Source organism: Rattus norvegicus, chromosome 9, assembly GCF_021556685.1.
Source record: "Rattus norvegicus strain SHRSP/BbbUtx chromosome 9, alternate assembly SHRSP_T2T, whole genome shotgun sequence".
Lineage (NCBI taxonomy): Eukaryota > Metazoa > Chordata > Mammalia > Rodentia > Muridae > Rattus > Rattus norvegicus.
In genome coordinates, this window is record NC_141542.1 from 75,929,820 (window position 1) to 75,950,000 (window position 20,181).

Consider the following 20,181-nt stretch of genomic DNA (forward strand, 5'->3'; position numbering starts at 1 on the left):
GTGGCATGTGTCACCAGGCCCAGCTTACTTTTTGTCTTTGGATAGTGTCTGTTTTAACTGGCATTTGATTCAGCCTCCTGGTTCTGATGCTCATTTCTCTGAGGATTACTGGCGACTGTTTTTAGTGTATTCCTTGGCCAGTCACATTTTGTTTTGTTTTTAAGAATGTTCATTCCAGTCGTTTGGTCATTTAGAATCCGTGTGCTCTGTACTACCGAGCTAAAGTCCTAACACACTCTCCACCCAGCACCATCGAAGGTGTTTGATTGCTTTGCCCTTGGGCGAACAGTCCATTTGCTGCCATTGCTAGGCCTCACCTGGATCGGTCTTGAGGAACCAGACTGATTCTCCCAGTGCCGACTCCAGGAAGAACCAGCTTTCTCCCAGTTCTAGTGAGTTGGGCTGTAGGCTGTGGCTGGTTGTAGCTACTTGTACCTGATTAAATCTGGAAGGAGAGAGGAGTGTGTCATGTTTTCTCCTTCCTTCCTTCCTTCCCTCCCTCTTTCCTTCCTTCCTTCCTCCTTCCCCACTCCCCAAGTTAAGCAAGCTGGCTGAGAACTGTCTGTCCTCCACTTCAAAGGGCCAGTTGTCTTATTTTGATGTGGGCAGATTGAGAAGTAGGCTTTGAAAAGTAGGCTCTTTTGTTGTTGTTGTTTAATCTTCCCTCCCGGGATGGCTTTCAGAGCGGTATATCCAAGTGTCAGTGCGGGGTTCTGACGAGCCTGGATTCCCAGACTCTCAGCAGGATCATCCTCTAACAGAAATATAAAAGTGAAATATTAAAAACCCTGCGACGTGAACTCCATCTGCACAGTAGCCGGGGCCTTGCCTGCTTGTGCCATGGGGAAAAAAAAAGATCTTGAAAAAAGAGGGAGGAGAAAAGGGTCTTTGACTAGGAGGTTTACAGGGTTAGCAGAGCCCAGTAACTTCCCCTCAAAGGAGTGGGTGTTGTTCCTCGCCCCCGCCCCAAAACTCTCATCCTTTGACTCAGCCGCCAGAACTCACTAGCCTCCTCCTGCAAGGCACCCCCTTTCACATGCTAACTGAGGTGCCTGTGATTGGCTGAACAATACACTGGTCACACTCGCTAAAGGGCTGCTATCTTTCACACAATTAGCCAAGACACATTAATCAAGCTGACGGGCACTGAGGCTTCTGGCCTCCTGTAGTGGGGGAGGGGGAAGATTTTGATGCCCCCCCACCCCAAGCAATAACAGAGTCCTAAAGGGGGCTCTTCTACCCCGATGTCTGAAGAGGTTAAAGCCCCAACTGACTGGCTATCTGGGATGTAGCAGTTTTGTGGCACACGAGATCCAGAGGCTTAGGACAAACCACATGTTCACCTTGGCTAAGCTCTACTAACCCAGAGACAGTAGCGTGAATTTGAGCAGCAGGCGCTGTAGATGTTTTTAAAAAGTTCCCCCAGCCTTCATACCTCCTCCCTCCATTCACAAGAAAATGCACTGAGTCATTCGAACCCCAGGCGTTCTGAGGCCAGCTAGACTGTGCCCACCCACACAGTGTGAGTTTCCCTATCCAGACCGAATAAAGCCTACCAGAGAGGAGAAACAGACTCAGTTAAGACAATGTAACAACTGGCGTGGTGCTGGTCCGAAACACTTGAAGAGCATTAAAATATAGTTCATTCTGAGAGAAGAAGAAATGTAAGCATTTGTGCTTTTGATCACAATTTTTTTTCCCCAAGTCCCCTTTTGTCTAGATTTTCAATGGCAACAGATGACAAAGGTCTTACCTTGGAGACCTGTTTGCTACAAAATCACATAGGGCTTTTCAGGGAATCCGCTAAATATTTAGACGTGTCTCTGTTAAAGTAAACGGAGGCCTGCTCCTCTGGAGGCTGTCCAGGCACGGTCTCATTAGATGCAAAGATCTTGTGATAAAGAGGAACTTTTTCTTCTGCCCACATGATCATAGCACAGTTGTGGTTTTTAATGTGTCACTGATTGTTCCATCCAATTCTGTTTGCTCCCCTGAAAGGGTCTGTCAGGCTCTGTTTGCTTCCTTAAACACGGTTTTTGAAAGCTCTCGTGCTGTGTGAGCTCAAATCCTAGCATTAAGGTACTGCTGAGTTCATTTCACCACGCTCAAAAGCACTGAGTTTAAATCCCTCTCAATTCCATTTGAGGCACCAGAAGACTTTATCCTTCTTCACTAATGGTTCCAAGTTTACATCTAGATACTGGGGGTCAAGGACAGGAGAGGATTTAGAAATAACAGTGCGTGACATTAGTCAATGCATTTGCCAAATTGGCAATTAGTTCCTGATGTGCGTGCAAAGCATTTTACTCCTGTCTCTTTGATGCCTGTTCCCATAGAGAAGGGAGCAGCGTCCTCAGAGGCAGTTAGGACTTTTAAAAAAAAATATCTGCTGAAAAGCACGCCTGATTTGCTTCATGAGCTCAGCCACAGGGAAGCATCCGGGATTAGGCTGGGTTTCAGTTCCAGGAAAGAACACCTCATTTGGGGAGTTTTTCTCATTGGGGGAACTTAGTGGAAGTCAAAAAGGCAGGGGGTGGGAGGGGAAAGGTGCACAGAAAAAAAGAAAAACCCAGAGGCACAGGAACCTGAATCTGGGCCCTAGACCAGAGGATAGATGAACCTACACCCTTTTGTTTTTTGGTACACTTGCTTTTGCAACTTTTAACCACTAGGTGGAAGCAAGAAATAACTGGGATGAACAGTAGCTATCTGGTGAATTCTCCTTCTGTCTGGGGAACAAGTCAGAAGATGTGTATGATCTCAGGGCTGGTTGTACATATGGGTAACATTAAATGTACTAAGCATGTTGTATTTGTGTATTTATGGATAGACCATGAATTTGAGAGAGGGAGAAAGAGAGAGAGTTGTGGGGAGATACATGTAAAGGGTTGAAAGGAGGAAAGAGGAGGGAAACACACACAGAGAGAGACACACATGAATGACAGTGTAAGAGCTCACTGTGGGAATCATGCAGGAGACAAAGATTGGACTGAAAATCATCCTCCCCTCAAATGGAAGAAAGAACCATTATGCGTTGGCTCAAAGAACTCTGAGCCAATTGCAGTGAACCCAATCTAACACTGCCTCTGCTCTGGTGTCAGCTCTAGCCATGAGTTATTTGCTGAGAGACAGATTTACTGGGCTGAACTATGAGGGAAGGAACTACCTTCTGAATGAAAAAGTCCACTTTCCTCCATTTATTGTCTGGGAGAACTTGAGGGAGTTTTTATTTTCAGTTCTCTAAGCCACAAAAAGGGAGCTATCCTATCATTTAAGACATATTCCCCATGTACCAAGCAACACATAAGTATATGCATAATGTGTAATGATATGTATATACAGTATATCATATATGATATTCATTGCACATAATTACTAATCTCTACTGCTCCTTGCCTAGGTCATTGTTGGAAGAGGTGGTCCTAGCTTACAAATGAGGACTTTTTCCCCCCAGACTCACAGAGAGATGTCTCCTGACTGGGACAAACAGGAATCAGTACCCAACTTTGCTCTATTTCTGTTTCTCATATTGTTTCCCCATCCCGTTTTGCAGCACAGTGCTGAAAAGTCGTTGGACTGCATCTGCCACCGAGCCTAGCTTCTCAGAAAAGCCCGACCAAAGTTATGCTTCTGTTCTCTGTCACAGTGTCCGAGTTCAGCTGCTCAGTGATCCACTGTGGTATAGACACCACGATGGGTGTGCAAGAGTACACTGCCTCTGTTTCTTTATATTTAGAACCTTAGGAATCCTGGCCTCTTTCAGGATGCCTAGCGTACCTTGTGGCACCAAAACTGACTTTTGGGTTGGCTTGCGTGGGCCCAAATGCTGTCTGGATTCCCACCTCGTTAAAGTTGATGTTTGGGTTTTTAAGCACCTACCTACGTATATCTGAGTGCCTGTTAAACCTGTAGCTGTCTGCTCCCCACATCTAAATTGCCATTAGATGCCTAACCACCCTGCAGAGCCTTCCCTAGGAGAACCCTCGTTATCCACCTGCCAGGAGCACAGCAGGGCCCCAGAAATCCGCTGTGTCAGCATCCATGCTGCTTTTTCTTTGCTTGAATGTGTTACAAGAAAAAGATTTCTAGAATTTCCTAGAGGCCAAGCCAGCTCCTTCTAGTCCTTCTAGTAGAATTTTATACATGCTCCTTAACCAGTACATAAAATTAATCATTGGATAGTCATGAAATGAAGTCATCTCGCTTTGATTCATAACCACCTTGTCAAATGGTGGCAATGTTACCTTCTTTATGTTTTGGTTGCGAGCCTAGCCTTTAATGGCTGAGCCCAACCCCTATCCGTACTTTATAAATGAGAGCTGTAGTTTTAAGAGTCAGATATCTATCCCAGGCTCACCTAGCTAGGAAGCAGTTGACCCAGAATATCCAGACTCGTTGGACCCCAAGGCAATCATCATAAGTTTTCTGTATGCATTCATTATTAAGCATAAATATAGTTTGGTGATTAAACAATGCCCTGCATAGGGGACAAGCTAGGGACACTCCTCAGGCAATATCTTTCCACCAAGCCTGGATTTCTGAAGCTGAGCTGGCCTTCTAGAACATCCTGTCAAGCGCAGTCGCTTTCCTGAGACTCCAGTGGTCCTCCCTTGCTACTGCTAATGAAGCCACGGGCATTCACGGGATCTATGAGCTCCGATTGGATTCATTATGCTCTCACTTCAGGACAGCTGCAGAAAGCTCCTGAGGAGTTTCTATTAACATCTTTATTAACCCGTCCCCCACACCAGTCAGCGAAATTAATTTAGATACACAGCCCACTTTGATCTTTATTAATAGTTTCTTCTAGTTTCCACATTTATTTTTGGCTTTCTCATCTTTAATTTATTTGGTAGCAATTATTAGTTTTTATGGAGTGGGAGTAGAGGATCTTAAAGTAATTAAGGTTAGGAAAATTACAAGCAAATGCAGGTAGAACTATTTTTAGTATAAAACCATGCATGTATATGGACAGTATTTTATTTGTTTTGTTTTTAAAACAGGGTCTTTCTCTGTAGCCCTGGGTAGCCTGCTGTTCACTCTGTAACCCAGATTGGTCATGAATTGACAATCCTCCTGCCTCAGCCTCCCGAGTGCTGGGATTACAGGAGTGAACCACCATAACCAGATTACAACTTTAATCTATTAATTAAGATGCGTGCTGTCAAGTATTAAAAAAATAAACACAAAGTTGAGGCCTGCCTTGTTCCTTCCCAGTTCCAGGAATAGTTTTAAAAGCACCAAATGTCATAGAACTGGCTCAAACCAGAGGTCCCTTTCCCACCCCCGGAAGACACAGAAATAGACACACCTCAACTTTTCTCAGTCATTAGCAGATTTTTAGTAGTGGTAGGAGAAATAAAACAACATAGTATAGATTCTCGCCTTCAAGAAATAGAGAAGCGAACCGGTCATACAGTGTGGAGACCGCACAGCAGCGGGGTCCCAGGGGTCTTCAGAACTCTGAGGAAGGCACCCTTAACTCCAGGAGTCTGCGGGTGGTTTCCTGAGAAAAGGGTATGAATGTAGATTCACAGTATTAGAGAAAAGAGACAGAGGAGGACGGCTTTCCCCAGGTGAGCAAGAATATATATGCCAGACAAAGGAATCGGGCTGGGAACAGGATGTACTGCACATGACACCTAGAACATGTCAACTGCACGTGACACCTAGAACACTGGTTCCATGGAAGGTCACTGCAGAAGACGAGGCTGAAGAGAGAATGGTGCCAGTTGGGAAGTCCCTGGCAATCACTTAGAACTTGCATGATGACCTAAGCAGAGAGCATAGGATTTCTTTTTTAAAGCAGGAGGGTAATCTAGTAGGCCTTACCTTACAAAAATAATCACTTGGAAACAAAATGCAGAATCAAACTGGTGGTAGGCAATGTGACAATGCTCTCTAAACCTTAGAAGACAAATTTGATGTCAACACTAGAGTGGTGACAGCCAGTGAGGAGAGGTGGGGCACATCTAAATCCTTTTAGAAGGAAGTTGTCACTAATCAGATTTGAATTGTGAAAGAAAAACAAATCCATCTCAATGGTGAGAGAGACCCTTTTTAGTGGAACACAGAATAAAGGGAGGGAAAGAATCAGGCTTCTTAAAACCAAATCAAAAGCCAGCCTATGATAAGACCCCAACCTAGAAATATAGAAGAGGAAGGCCTTGGCTTAAAGAGGCCTAGGGAGGACTGTGTAGAGAAACAAGAGAAAGACCTGGCCAGCAGCAAGTAATCCACTGAGGACAGGGGAAGGAATCTTTGGGCACTGAGAGGAGAACCAGAGAGGCTGGAGAGGCCTAGAAGGTAATTATTAAAAACAAGGCTGCAGAAACCACACGACCATAATGCTGGCTGTGTGCTCTGTGCTGAGCATGTGGAGGCCCCTAAATAGTTGTGGAGGCTACGGGGAGTGGGAAGTGTCCAGCATCATTAAGTATGATGCTGAAAGGTGTGATCGAGCTCAAACGTCATTTGTGAGAATGGATAGACAATAGCCAGAGACGTGCCTCTAAGTGTGGGGTCACCCCTGACTACTGCGACCTCCAACCCCGGGAATCAGGCTTGGCTTCTCCTTCTTTACCCTCGGAACCAGCCCCAGAGGTCCAGGTAACCTTACAATCACGGGACGTTTCGCGATGCAGGGTTACATGAACAATAAGCCACACACATATGATCTGGAGTGTGAACCTCAAATGTCAGGGAGCCTCATCCATCAGTGGCTTTTCGAGCCTAGAAGGTGCTCCCTCCCAGAGGGCCTGGAGGCCTGAAGGTGCTCCCTCCATGTCAGCACCATGAGGAAGAGTAAAACCAGCCACTTAGGACATGTGGGAGCAGGTAACCCGGAGGAGAGTGCAGAACAGGTGGAGGAGAATGCTGCAGACTTTTGCAGTATGCTCTTAACATAATTGAGATAGCAAAATCAGGCCAGCTGGGTTATCACTACATAAATACGGGGGGTATCTCAAGAATGCATTGTGTTCAGGAAATTCCAGGGGTGAAGTTCAATAGAAAGCACTATAAGATAACCTTAGGGCAACAGAGGCAAAACTATAGTAACCAGAAAATGTTTCACCCTGAGCCGAGGCTCAAAACATTCAGGTGATGTTTTCTCAATTGAACAATCAGCAAATCTCTAGGGACTGAAGGCTCCCATACCTGAGTCAGTTATGGAATGAGTCCTAGTCAACATTGATGAGAAAAAAAAGCAAGAAAGCAAACAAAAATCCTGTGGTAATCTTTTATCGGGGTAGCAGCTGCTCTGCCCTCATTTGAATTTTGCTTCGTTCAGAAATTTAAATATTCTGCCTTTCCAGTTCACTTTTGCCTTGAATTCCAACCGAACTCAAACAAGAGCTCACTTAAGAGAGTAGCCGTGGAAGGAGATGGAGGGAAAGCCATCCTGATGTCTTGTTATTGTCTTTGGAAGGATGCATGCTACCTCTAGGCCTATTATTTTTAGAGGCTGCTGAACCCTCTTGAAATGGTGCTGTGTAAGATGCCTGTTTGTCTGTGGCCCTTTCTCTCATTGATCGCTCGAAACTTAACTACTGCAAAAAAATCAATGGCAGAGAGGCAAGGTCATCTGACATGAGGATTTCTGCATCCGAGTGGGAGGGAGAGTCACAGATAGGCTGCGGGCATGGCTCTGCTCCCCAGCAGATTCCCCAACTGACCCTGGCTGCTTTGCTGATGTAACTACAGACAGAATAGATGTGGGGGGAGTCGGGATTTCAGTCTATACAGAACCAGAGGGCTCAAGCTCAAAATGTGGCTTGCCCTCTTGGGGTCCAAGGGCATCCATTGGAACTCCTGTGAGCCTCGTTTGCTCTTGTCACATTCTCTCTTTCCTGTTTAAACCGCACTAAGTAGGAGTCTGATGTTGTGTTCTGCAATTTTTATATACCCTGGTTAATGGACTTCTCACGACAGTCTCCCTGGGTTGCTGCAGTTGCAGAAGCTCAGGGAAGCATGTCGAGTTGCTGGCAAGTGCTAGACCCTGCTTTCTTGGCTGGATCAGCAGCCCTCCAACCTTAACCTCACTAGAAACATCTGGAGTCTATTAAAGACATAACAGCACGACTAACCAACGTGCGGCCCCTCCCAGACCTGTTAAATCAGGCTCCCTAGGGGGTGGAGCCAGGCTGCCTTCTTTTAAAAGCTCTGCAGGTGAGGCCACCCTACCATGTTGGCCCAAGCCCCATCTCCTGAAACTCTATTCAAGAGCAAAAGGAAGAGAGGAAAGAAAAACAATGAGACCAGGAGCTTTTGAGCCTGTACCACATGCCAGAGGCCTTATCTAATCTTTCCGGAAACTCCAAAAACGCTTCTCATTTACAGTTCCGGAAACTGTCGCTTCACTAGACAGTCTGAGCTGTCCTCACCACCTGAGTCCCAGAGTACCTGAATGGCAGAGAGGCTTGAGCTGGGACTTTGTATTTATGTTGCTAACCCATACCATATAAAGAAATACCTGGGGCTAGGGAGAGATCTCAGAGGTCAAGAGCTCTTACTGCTTTTCTAGAGAACTTGGGTTAGATTCCCAGCATCCACATGGCAGCTTACAACCATCTGTAACTCCAATTGCAGGAGATCTGAAACCCTTGCCTGTCCTCTGTGAGCATCAGGCACACACACACAGTACACATACATATGTGCAGGCAAAACACTCATATACATAAAATGAAAAAGAAGGGCATCTCTGGGGCTGCAGGTTGGCTCGGCAGGTAAAGGCATTTGCTGTGTAAGCCTGGTAACCTGCGTTCAATCTCTGGACCTGGTGGTAAAAGAAAAAAACCGGCCCCCAAAAGTTGTTCCCTAAACCTCCACATACACACCACGATGTGCGTACACACATATTGTGTGGGTGTTCACACAAACAAACAAAAATAAAGGCAACACCCCTTACACTGACTATACAAAACAAACCAAGGCAGATGGTCGCCATGCGTTCACAGTTAAGGTGAGAGTGGCCCCACCAGCTTGTACACTTGAGTGCTTGGTCTCCAGTTAGTGGAACTGTTTGGGAAGGATTAGGAAGTGCTGCCTCATTGGAGGAGCTGTGTGACTGGGAATGGGCTCCGAGGTTTCGAAAGCCCATGCTAGTCCCAGTTAGCTCTTTCTGCCTTGTGATTGTATCTCGAGCTGTGAGATCACAGCTATTCCTCTAGCACTGTGCCTGCCTCCCGGCTGCCATGTTCCCCACATGACGGCCGTGGACTCTAACCCTCTGAAACTGTCTTGGTCATGGTGGCTGAGCATGGCAATAGAAAAGTAGCCAAAACGCCATGGTTGAAGTCACTTGTTGGACGTCTCAATGATTCTGTTCTGTTAGCTGGAAACTGGTATGCCTTGAATATAGAACCATTTTTTCCCCCATTTCTTCTTCTTCTGGCTGGGGAGAATAGCAGCAGGCAGCAGTAAGCAGTTTGTTGTAAATAAACACTACGCAGACACCAGATAGTCTTGTTTTTACTGGTTATTTTGAGTGTAGGCAGGCTAGTAAACAGAGTAGCCTTATACTAACTGACCCTTTAGTGCTCACCAAGGGCACCAAACAACCTGCATGGTCCCCTTTGGTTACATCTGATCTTGGAAACTGAGTTTCCACAGCTTGCTTGCTTTTTTGTTTTGTTTTTCAAAACAGGGTTTCTCTGTGGAGTCCTGGCTGTCCTGGAACTTACTGTTAACCAAGCTGGCCTTGAACTCAGAATCTGCCTGCTTCTGCCTCCCAAGCACTCAGATTAAAGGCCTGAGCCACCACCATCGCCACGTTCTTTGAACGCCATGGCGTTCTTTAATCACTCTTTAAAGAAAAAAAGAGATTTATTTATTATATATGAGTACACTGTAGCTGTCTTCAGACACACCAGAAGAGAGCCATCCCATTACAGATGGTTGTGAGTCACCACGTGGTTGCTGGGATTTGAACTCTGGACCTCTGGAAGAGCAGTCAATCCTCTTAACCACTGAGCCATCTCTCTGGCTAATCCCTCTTTTTTACTCTACAGTTCGGCACTATAAATAAACTTTTTTTTTTATTCTTTTTTTTTTTATTCTTTTTTTCGGAGCTGGGGACCGAACCCAGGGCCTTGTGCTTGCTAGGCAAGTGCTCTACCACTGAGCTAAATCCCCAACCCCATTATAAATAAACTTTTAATTGAACGTACTTTTGAAATTAAAAATAATAGTGTCCTCCTTGGAATCCTCAGGGCACGGCTCCATTACCTAACAGGGTAAGCGCTATGTAAGGAGGCGTCACCATTCCCATCTGAACAGTGAGCACTACTCACCCTGTCACGTCAGGACTACCCAAATGGCTGTTGTGTACTGTAAGGTTGATTAAAACCTTAGTCCCAACACACAGTCTTGGTTTATTCCATTTACATAGAACCTGGAAGGAGAGGTATTACAAACCACAGTCATCCTACTTTAAGTCCAAGAAGTGCAGTTTTAAGTTAGAGTTGGAATGTCTCTCCTAAGTCTGGATCACAAATTTGAGGCCCATCTGAGCTCCTCACTCAAGAGAGAGGGAAGGAAAGGAGAGAAGGGACGGAGAGAGAGCAAAGAATGGAGGGGGAACGAGATGGGCAGCATCAGCTGCCTCCTCCACAAGCTCCTCCTGCGGCCCTTCATGATTAGACTTCCAGTTACTAGTTCCTAAATGCTTCTTTTTCTGGACTCCATGCGTAGTCTAGGCTGGCCTAGAACTCTCTGTCTTCTTGCTCCTGCCTGCCAAGTTCAGGACTATGGGCATGAGCCACCACGCCCAGAAGTCAATTACTACTTCCTGTTTGGTTTTGTTTGTTGAAACAGTCTCCCTGTTTAGCCCTTGAACTTATGGTGAGCCTCCTGCCTCTGCCTCCCAAAAGCTAGAACTAGGTGCTAATTCAACCACCTTAGTCCCTTTTCATTGTGGTTTTAGTTTGGGTTGACCCAGCTGTTTATGTCAGTCCTAGGATAGAACATGGGTTCTTCAGCTCCCACAGTAGGCACTTTACCCACTAAGTCATCTTCATCGTGATTTTGAATTATTTAAGCTAGGATTCGCCTCTATTTTATCACAAGTAGCGCATACAATTAAATATACCTTACTTAAAAAAAAAAGTTTCTGAGGTTTGTTTGTTTCTAAGGTTTTCTTTTAAACTATGCATACGTGTGTATCTTTGTGTTGGTGTGTGTACAGAGCTGCCCATAGGGGCCAAAGGCCTCAGATCTCCCTTGAGCTAGAGTCACAGAAGGTTGTAAGCCACCTCATGCGGGTGCTGGGAGTCTAAGTCAGGTCCTCTGAAAGAGCAGTAGGCCCTCTTGACACTGAGCCATCTCTCCTGTCCCAACGTTTGAGTTTGGAGACTTTGCCCAATCATTTGCTTTTGTGTTGTTGTTGTCATGGTGATGATAGCGGATTTTGTTTTTGTTTGTTTGAGACATAGTTTCGCTTTGTAGCAAGGCTGCCCCTAAAAGTCATACTGCTCTGTGTGTGTGTGTGTGTGTGTGTGTGTGTGTGTGTGTGTGTGTGTGTGTGTACACGAGTGTGTCCTTTTATTCTCCCAGGTGAATTGTGAACTCTGGAGGGTAATGAAATTTCGTTTGATTTCTTGTGTTCTCTAGCACTTGCACACACTCTCCACCCAGTGTTATATGGTTGTTAATCCAACTGAATGTTTTAACTGCACAGGTCTGTGAAAGTTGCCATACCCAAAGACCACAAACTGAGAAGCTCAAATAACAGAAGTGTCTTGTTCTTCCAGAGTTTGGGAGTCTGAAAGAGTGGCACTGTCATGATTGGGTCTTTCTAAGGACCAAGGCAGAATCTCCTCCAGGTGCCCATCCTTGATCTGGAGATACTGTTCTTGTATTTCTCTGTGTCATCATTTCTAATATGTATCTCTTTGTCCAACTTTTCCCCTTTTATGAGGATCCCAGTCAAATGACATTAGGACCCCCCCCCCATGAGAATGTCACATTGTTTCCATATGAGGTCCTATTCTATGACACTGTGTTAGGACTTCAACACAGGGATCTAGGGACACAAAACTCATGCCTGCTCATTCCTTTCAGTGGCTCCGTAAACACAGAGAAGAGGCCTTCAAAGCCTGCAGTTAGCTTGCCTGGTTCTAGAATCCTCTTTTACCCTCAAGCCAAGATGAGCATTTGGAATTTTAATAATGTTTTTGGCAACAGACTGGAGAGTTGCTCTTGATTTTAAAGTTTCTCTGTGTGCCTTCCAGAATGGTTCCCGCCACCTGAACCCCAGAGCCTGCAGACTGTCTGGAACAGGTAAGCACCACATTGGCAAGCTCTCTTGTCTTTAGACACAGAGAAGAGACCTCGGGGCACTGAGCACCAGGCCCCCCCAGTACCCCAACACAAGGCCCCGCCTGATGCCTCTGAGAGAGCCAGCCCACTGGGAGGGTGTTAGTTTTTCTTTATGAACCATTTTACTTTCAGTGAAATTTGGTCATTAAAATTGTTTTGTGCCCCTCAGCCATGCCTCAGGCAGCAGTAGTGTTGGCCTCAGAGAAAACCTAGTGGGTTTATTATTCTCTGACACAGAGAGACCAAATAACATCATTGAGCGGCCATTGGAGGGGAACTTGATTCATAGAGGTCATGCTTTCCCAGGCCCTCTCAACATGGTCTCAGCTCAGACCAGGGCAGACGTTTATTACCAGCTTTCAACAAATCCCTAGTTTCTTTTGCAAAGTAAAACAGATAATAGAGACATTCCAGGAATAGCTGGCTAACTATGCTGGGCCAGGCAGCCTCTGGGCGAAGAAGAGCTCAGTGTTTTCGGACAATGACCAATTACAATAACCAGTATTATTTGATCTGAGAGTAATTAGCAGAGGCTCTGTTCTTTTTGCTTCAGTGAGGAGGCAAAAAGGGCAGTGAGGGAAACATCAGAGACGGGTAAAGGAGCTCAAATGTCAAAGAAAAACACTCTCACAGGTGGGAGAAGGAAAGAGTTTCCCAGCCAAGATCCCAACGGAACATTGGACCGTTGGCCTCGGAGTTTGTAGAGTGGTTTAATCCAACCATATGTGGGCTGAGTGTTCCATAGGCACCATTTGTGCCTTTAAAGCCACCGTACAGAGTGAAAAGGGGGATACTAAGGACAAGCATGAACTGGGATGCCAGGAGACCTTTATTGGGAAAGCCACGGCTCCCCAGAACACCACATGCAATGCTCTTCCTTCGAAGCCCAGGATGACTTGGTCGAGCCCCCTATTATTTTGCGGGTGTCTCCCCAGGGGCTGCTGTTTTTGATGTCCTTCAGGATGTGCAAACTCGTCACAATCACTTCGAAGCTCGCACAGCAGCCTGTGGGCTTGCACTGTACTTTATCATGACATTTTACAATGAGAAGTCGTCTCTGCTACAAGCCATTCAATCGAGTGGCTTGGCAAATAAAAACACACCTTTTTTAGGTTCAGGTATCGATGATTTTAAGATACTCATTCAAAATCTATGGCAAAGCCGTCAGAAGCTTTGGTCTAACCCTGAGTGCTCCTTGGAGTCCTTAGAATGTCGCTGACATGTTTTTGAGGTCCTGGGTTTTTGAGGTGGAGTAGCTGGGTCAGCTCTGTTTTCTAGGCAGAGCAATGCCAATTTTAGTTGTTTCAACTTTGAGGTTGGAATAAATGTAAACTTGCTAAAGCACAACGATAAAAGGTGCAAGGATCCTCTGGCGGGCATGTTGGCCCCTAACCCTAACTCAGAGGAATCTGAGTCTCCATGCTGCTCCAGAGTTTCCTTTTGTTCCTAGTGGCTTTTTTAAAACTCAAAACCACAAAGTGTCTTAATTTTCTATGCCACTGCTGTTACAGCTGTCACAGTTCTGCCACAGGCTTCCTCCTGTCACCTTTTCTCCCACATCTCTTTCTTTTAGAGAGCACGGGACTTGAATTCTCTCAGGGTCACCTGACTCTCCTGACCAACAACAGCTTCTGCCCATCCCTGTGCTCCCGGCCTGTGCCCAGACTTCCTTTCTCTCTGCTTGGCTCCTGGAGCAAGAAGTAATTAATATCTGGAACACTGCTAATGCAGTGGCCATCAGCCATGCACAGCTAGCGATCTAAACTGAAGTCACTCGCAGCTGATCTTAAAGCTCAGTGGTTCAGCTACACAATCCACATTCCTAGGGCTCAGCAGTCTCTTGTGGTCTTCTCACACGTGCCTACCGTATTGGGCTGAGCAAAACCAGTCTATTCCCATCATTGTGGGAAATCCTATTGACAGGGTTGACTTGTATTAGCATGTGAGAAAATTCTTGGCTCTGTAAAGGATATGTACCCACTGTGTGCTTCTGGAGGCTTCCTGTCCTTCCCTTTATTGTTGTTGTTGGTGATGGTAGTGGCAGTGGTTTTGGGTTTTTTTTTTTTGGGGGGGGGGTAGAGGATTGTTTGCTGTTTTTTCAAGACAGGGGTTCTTCATATACCCCTGGCTGTCTTGGAACTCAAGTCAGATAGAACAGGCTAGCCTCTATCTAACTCAGAGATCTGCCTGTCTCTGCCTCCCGAGTGCTGGAATGGAAGGCATACACCACCACTGCCCATCTGTTGCATTTGTCCTCACCAGTAACATTCTGGAACATTCTGGTGTCAAACAAGATGAAACTGAGGCTTGGAGAAACTAGGTCACCTGGCCAGGGTCAGCAAGAAGGTCAGTGGAGGATTCATCTGCTGCACAGGTTTGCAGCATACTCAGTGTGCAAGCCTGGTAAATCTAGAATAGCCGAGGTGTCTCCGGCTGTTCTGCATAGTTCCTACAGATGTGTGGTGGGATGGTGTACAGGACTAAAAGCAGACCTTTCTATGAGTTTAATGGCGATCTCTTTAACATGGGCCTAGGGAGTATATACTCAAGTTTCAGAATGACCAGCAATTGTAGGTCAGCTTTCCTAATGACTGTTTCTTCCTACTGATGGGTGTTTCTTATTGCCGGGGAGCGGGAGGGTCTACCACATCCTAAATGGAAAGCATTAGAAAGTGGCCACTCTATCCACACACTTTCTCCTTTCTATGGATGGGGCGGGGGCGGGGGGGGGGGGGAGCACAGCACCACATGAACTCCCGGTAGGCAGCCCCATCCCCTACTGTGAAAAGTCAGAGGCAACAATGGTGGTAGCTGTTGTCTCACTGTGAGACCAACCATACTTTACATGTGTTAAGTGATGGGAAAAGTAGCTAGTATGGCTTTATGCAATCACAAAGTCCAGACAGGGCATGTGGCTTGGAGAAGTGACTGACAGGCCTTCCTTCATGCCACAGCCATTAACCAGGCCCCTATCCTATCCTGGGATTTCCCAATGTGTTTACCTTGTCTATGAGACAATTACTCTGGAGTCGGAGACTAACAACCTGTTTGCAGAAATGGTTCTGTATTGTAGAAATCAGATACCAGGAAGTTTCTTATGCAAATCTCAGGCAAAAATTAAACAAACCATAGCTGTAGAACAGGACCTCTAGCATCCCTGCATTGCGCATGTCCAAGAGGAACACATGGTTCTAGAGGAGGGGGAGTCTGAGGTGAAGGCTTCAGTACATTTAATGTCTGATGAGGGCACTGTGCTTTATGCATGATGCCTTCTTGGAATGTCTTCATGAAACAAAAGGGTTCCCAAAGTTCCTTTGATGGAGGTACTGAGCCCATCCTGAAGGCTCTTCTACTGTACCCTAATTACCTCCCCAAGGGCAGACCTTCCAGTGCCAAGAATACAAACCTTCAGACTAGGGGAGGGCCCTTTCCCTAGCTGATGTATCTGCATTTGTGTGATAGCTTGGTGAGTGCCTGAACCCTACAAGGGGTCAGTTTTGCCTTATGCCTCCAGAGCTAAGCTTCCTGATAACATGTGATAGTTGCTCATCTCCAAATATATAGATCAGCACAAGGCCGGCTTGAGGATGAATCAGTTTTGGGATTTGGGTACAAGATTATTGCTACAGGCCAGCTCCATCCCAAGAGGAACAAAAGAAACTTCTTAGCTAATAACCCTGGGGCTGAGCTTCAGAAACCCTGTTAATAAGGACACTTCTACCCGACATCCACTCTCCAGAATGGTCTCCCTCCCTCCTTCCAAGACTCCATGCTTTCTGTCTTTTTTACCCAGAGCCTGGAACATTCTTCCAATTAGGCCTTTCTGCTTGGTTGAGGCTGCAGTGTTCCTCCAAGAAGAAGCCTTAATTACATATTTTTGCCTCTCTAATCTGTGTCCTTTGTGCACATGGTGCCTAGGGACATGGTGAAAGTTAGGGCTGCTATTGTTTCCCTTCCTCCTAGTGACAGACCAGGTAAGAGTTTAGGGTTGGGTTATTTACGCTTGCTCTCTGTGGCCCAGGAAGGGCCTGTTGGAGACACATTAAGCTCATTCCCTCTTCCTTGGTTTTTATCCACCCCCTGCCCCTTCTATTTTTCCAGAATAGTGGCCTCTAGAGAGACGATTTCTTCTTGCACTTTTCCAGGCTGGGTGGGGTTCCTGAAGCTGAAGACTTGGCCTCCCAGATGCTAAAAGGCTTCCCCAGGGACCGTGTCTCAGCCCAAGAAGCACTTGTTCATGATTATTTCAGTGTCCTGCCATCCCAGCTGTACCAGCTTCCTGATGGTGAGTGTATGTGCGCACACGAGTATTTGTTAGGGTGTGCATGTGAGTGTGCGTATGAGTGTGTTTTGAGTGTGCATATGCACATGAGCATGTGTGAGTGTATGTGCACAAATATGTGTGCACGCATATGCATCAAGTTTCATCTTACGGGTTTTCCCTCAACACTGGTGAGTCATGGAGTTTGCAACCAGAAGTGAAGTCAGAGAATAATTTGCTTTCCAGAAAGAAGCACAGGGACCTGTCCTTGCCTGAGCTTTGAGTAAGCTTCTTCAAAACTCTGAAGCCCCGGTGGGGAAAGGACTTCCTTGTATTGGCGCAAACCTTCTCACACACAAGTATGTACTTAGAAATTGGTGGCAAGGAAGGTTGCCTCTGAGGTGTTTGCCCTAGCTAACATCTGACAGGAGAAGCAAACCCAATGTTTTGAATAAGCTGCTTCCCTCTAGCACGGAGATTAAGGGGAGAGGTGACATGGGTATGTCAGGAAGGCGGGAGAACCCTTCTTGATTGGTAACACAAGGCTGCAGAAGGAAGCCCAGAGGTCGGGCTCTGGCAGAAGGAAAGTGTTCTTCCAGGCTAGTTGCCCACTACAGACACAGGTTACCCTGAAACCAGCCTTTGCTGCCCATGCCTGAGTCATCCTCCAGATCTAAAATCTGCTGCAGGGTCACGTGGCAGGAGCTCTTCTTGGGTTTCTCAGAATGCAGCCAGGAATGGATACAAGGAGGATGTGGGTGGCGGTCAAGGCCTGGGCTGTTTCGGACGGGCTGGGGAGAATGTCCTTAGGTGAGGTTTCTTTGAAAATATCCACATCCAATGGAAAATCGTTGTTTGAAGTCCTAAGCCAAAGAAAAGAAAGCTGAGCAGGAAGGCCTGGGGGTCAGCCTGGGAAGAGGGGAGTGGGGCGGGAGTTGGGCGGGAGTGGGGAGGGAGTGGGGTGGGAGTGGGGCGGGAGTGGGGAGGGAGTGGGGTGGCAGTCGGGATGGGGTGTCTTGGGATGCAGAGTATTGCCTAAGAGGCATAGGCATAGCTTGGCTAGGCTCTGTAAACACAGTTTCCCTAGATCTCATGGAACAACTCTCTTAGTTTGGGACTGTTGAGGAATTTTATTATTAAAGTGAGTTACTTAAGATCTCTAAAAATAACCATCATTATACATCTGAGGTTAATATCTTACTTAACCCTGTAAGAAGAGGCAGCCATTAGAATTTATTAAGCTGCCATGAGGTGTCAAGAACACATGAAGTGCTGTAAAGAGTTGAAGAAAACAAGAGGCTTGGCCTTGGCCTCCAGGATCCCACAGAGTGGGAGGAAAAGAGGGTGAAGAAGAGGAAGCAGGGTACCTTTTACACGTATTAGCACAAATCATATCAGAACAGCCCGAGTCTGTATATAATCAGCCGCAGATGTCCAGAGCCGGGTGCTGAAGGCAACTTCGGGGAAATGGGGTAATGCAAGAGAGACGATAAGCCTGGAGGTGAATCCGGAAAGGGTGAGAGATGGGGTTGGGCTAGTGGGTCTAGTGAAAGGCATTGCAGCAGACCTCTAGCGCCCACCCTTTCCTGGTACCTCTGCCTCACGGCACTCTAGCCCGCCTGTCCTGTTATGCTGCCCTCCTTCCCGTATGTGCCTAAGATCCTTCCCTCTCGGGACACCTAACTCTACCACATCCCACACATGTACAGCATACATAACACTCACGCCTCTCTCTCTACTGAAAGAAGTGTCCCCTGTTAGCTTCCTGCAGAGTCTATTGTTCTGGACACTGAGAGATGCTGGGATCTTCAAGGTTTTCTGGGCACCGGCTTTTTAATTAAGAAGCAGCACTCACTATTCATACGGATGTATGTGCATAGGAACTTAGATTTTGATTCTCCCTAGAAATCAGAAGCGAAGTTTTCAACTACTGGACTCTGGTGCATACTCCATCTAAAGGTGTGTGTGTGTGTGTGTGTGTGTGTGTGTGTGTGTGTGTGAGAGAGAGAGAGAGAGAGAGAGAGAGAGAGAGAGAGAGAACAATCTGTATTCCTTCTCTGTTCACCCCGTTGCAGAGCCCAAATCTACTTTGACACTTTGAGAGAAATGAAAAGATGGAATCTCGCAGGCGCCTGCCTGTGCTGGGGGAGACGAGGAGTGCACGCAGCGGGAGGGAAGTTGACTTTTCTTTATACATATAGGGGTTTTTCCATGCAGAGTTTAAATTATGCCTGATAAAAGGAGTTTCGTGGATGTTTCAGTTCTTTCAAATTCTCCTGGCTTCCTCCCAATTAAATGAGGTTTGTCAAAGCCACGGGGCTCTGCTGGCTGCTGCCTCGGCGGACAAGCACTTCCTGCAGCGACATCTCCAATCCCTGAGGGAGCAGATGAAAGGACCAGCACCAAGAGACAGGGAAGAGGGGTGCAACTGCGTGTGTGTGTGTGTGTGTGTGTGTGTGTGTGTGTGTGTGTGTGTGTGTGCGCATGCGCGCGCTTGGGGGCAGGTGTAGAAATACACAGAGAGATGACATTGGGATGTGAATCAAGTAGGCAGGAAGAGCAAAGGTATTGGGAAATTGGAGAGGAGCCTCCAGGGCTGTCTGTGCACCTTGACAACAGGAGCCCTGGCCAAGGGCACTTCCTCTACTAAGGGCTGCCTTCCCTGGGCCGAGCACCACCACCAGCCTGCTTTTTCTTTGCCCCTGGCAAAGAGCCTTTGTTAACAGCCTGCTTTGCAGACAGAGAGACCCAGTAGGTAAGCCCAGCTCCCAACCTGCAGGGACAGAAAAATCTCCATTGCTGAGGTAGGCTGCTGCAGGCATGAGAATTGTGAGTGATGTGTGAAGAGCGTTGCTCTGTTGTAATTAGGAGAAAGATTTTGCTCTCTGGTAGCATTTCAGCATGGACTCCCATCTAGGGGGCTTATATTTACATTAGTTTATTATTCTGGTCGCAGGATAACCGAGTTGTCACTTTAAAATATATTCTGCTTCCCCTTTGATCTGGAAGATGCCAGCTCTTATTGTCTGGCCTCTGAAGAAGACAATTAAGCATGAAGCTTGTAAGTGGAAAATATATGGAGACCAGAGGACAGACAGCCCAAATCCCCACAGAAGGCTCCCCACAAAAATCAAAGACCGGTCCCATCAATCTGTGCCGATTTTCATCAAGCCCAGTCTCCAACGACGCGTTCCCTGGGTTGTGGCAGTAAGTTTAGAGCCGGAGGAAGTTGATCGAGGGTGATTTGCCATGAAAACCCAGGAATTCCAGGATTGGTTCCCATGTGGAGATCACTGCTAAGTGGGAAAGAGTCACATTCTAATGGCGAGCCTGTGGGAATGGCTGCCAAGCTCCAACGTTTTCCCTCCTTGCCTCTTGAACACCTGAAGAAACATTTGCTGAAGGAGAAATTATTGGTAGTCCCTCTCAAAACACACCCATCAGTGAGCTAATTGCTTTTGCAGATGGCCAGGGAGCAACTCTCCCCATTCCGGCACCAACTCATGGCCACGCTTGTGGTCCCCGAGGCCGAGCCAGCCGTGCAGCCTTTCAGCTGGGGCAGCAAGGGCCTAAAATTAGGCCCTTGGCAGCTCTCTAATCTT

General features: G+C 46.7%; 1 protein-coding gene across 2 annotated transcripts in view; it reads left to right on the plus strand.

The window, feature by feature from the left end:
• Cdk15 (cyclin-dependent kinase 15) overlaps positions 1 to 20,181 on the plus strand; it is a 93,613-nt gene that overhangs the window by 56,771 nt on the left and 16,661 nt on the right. For both annotated transcript variants that reach the window (NM_001431239.1, NM_001431240.1), the window contains 2 exon segments: positions 12,231 to 12,279; positions 16,464 to 16,603. In NM_001431239.1, the coding sequence (NP_001418168.1) occupies positions 12,231 to 12,279; positions 16,464 to 16,603 (189 nt within the window).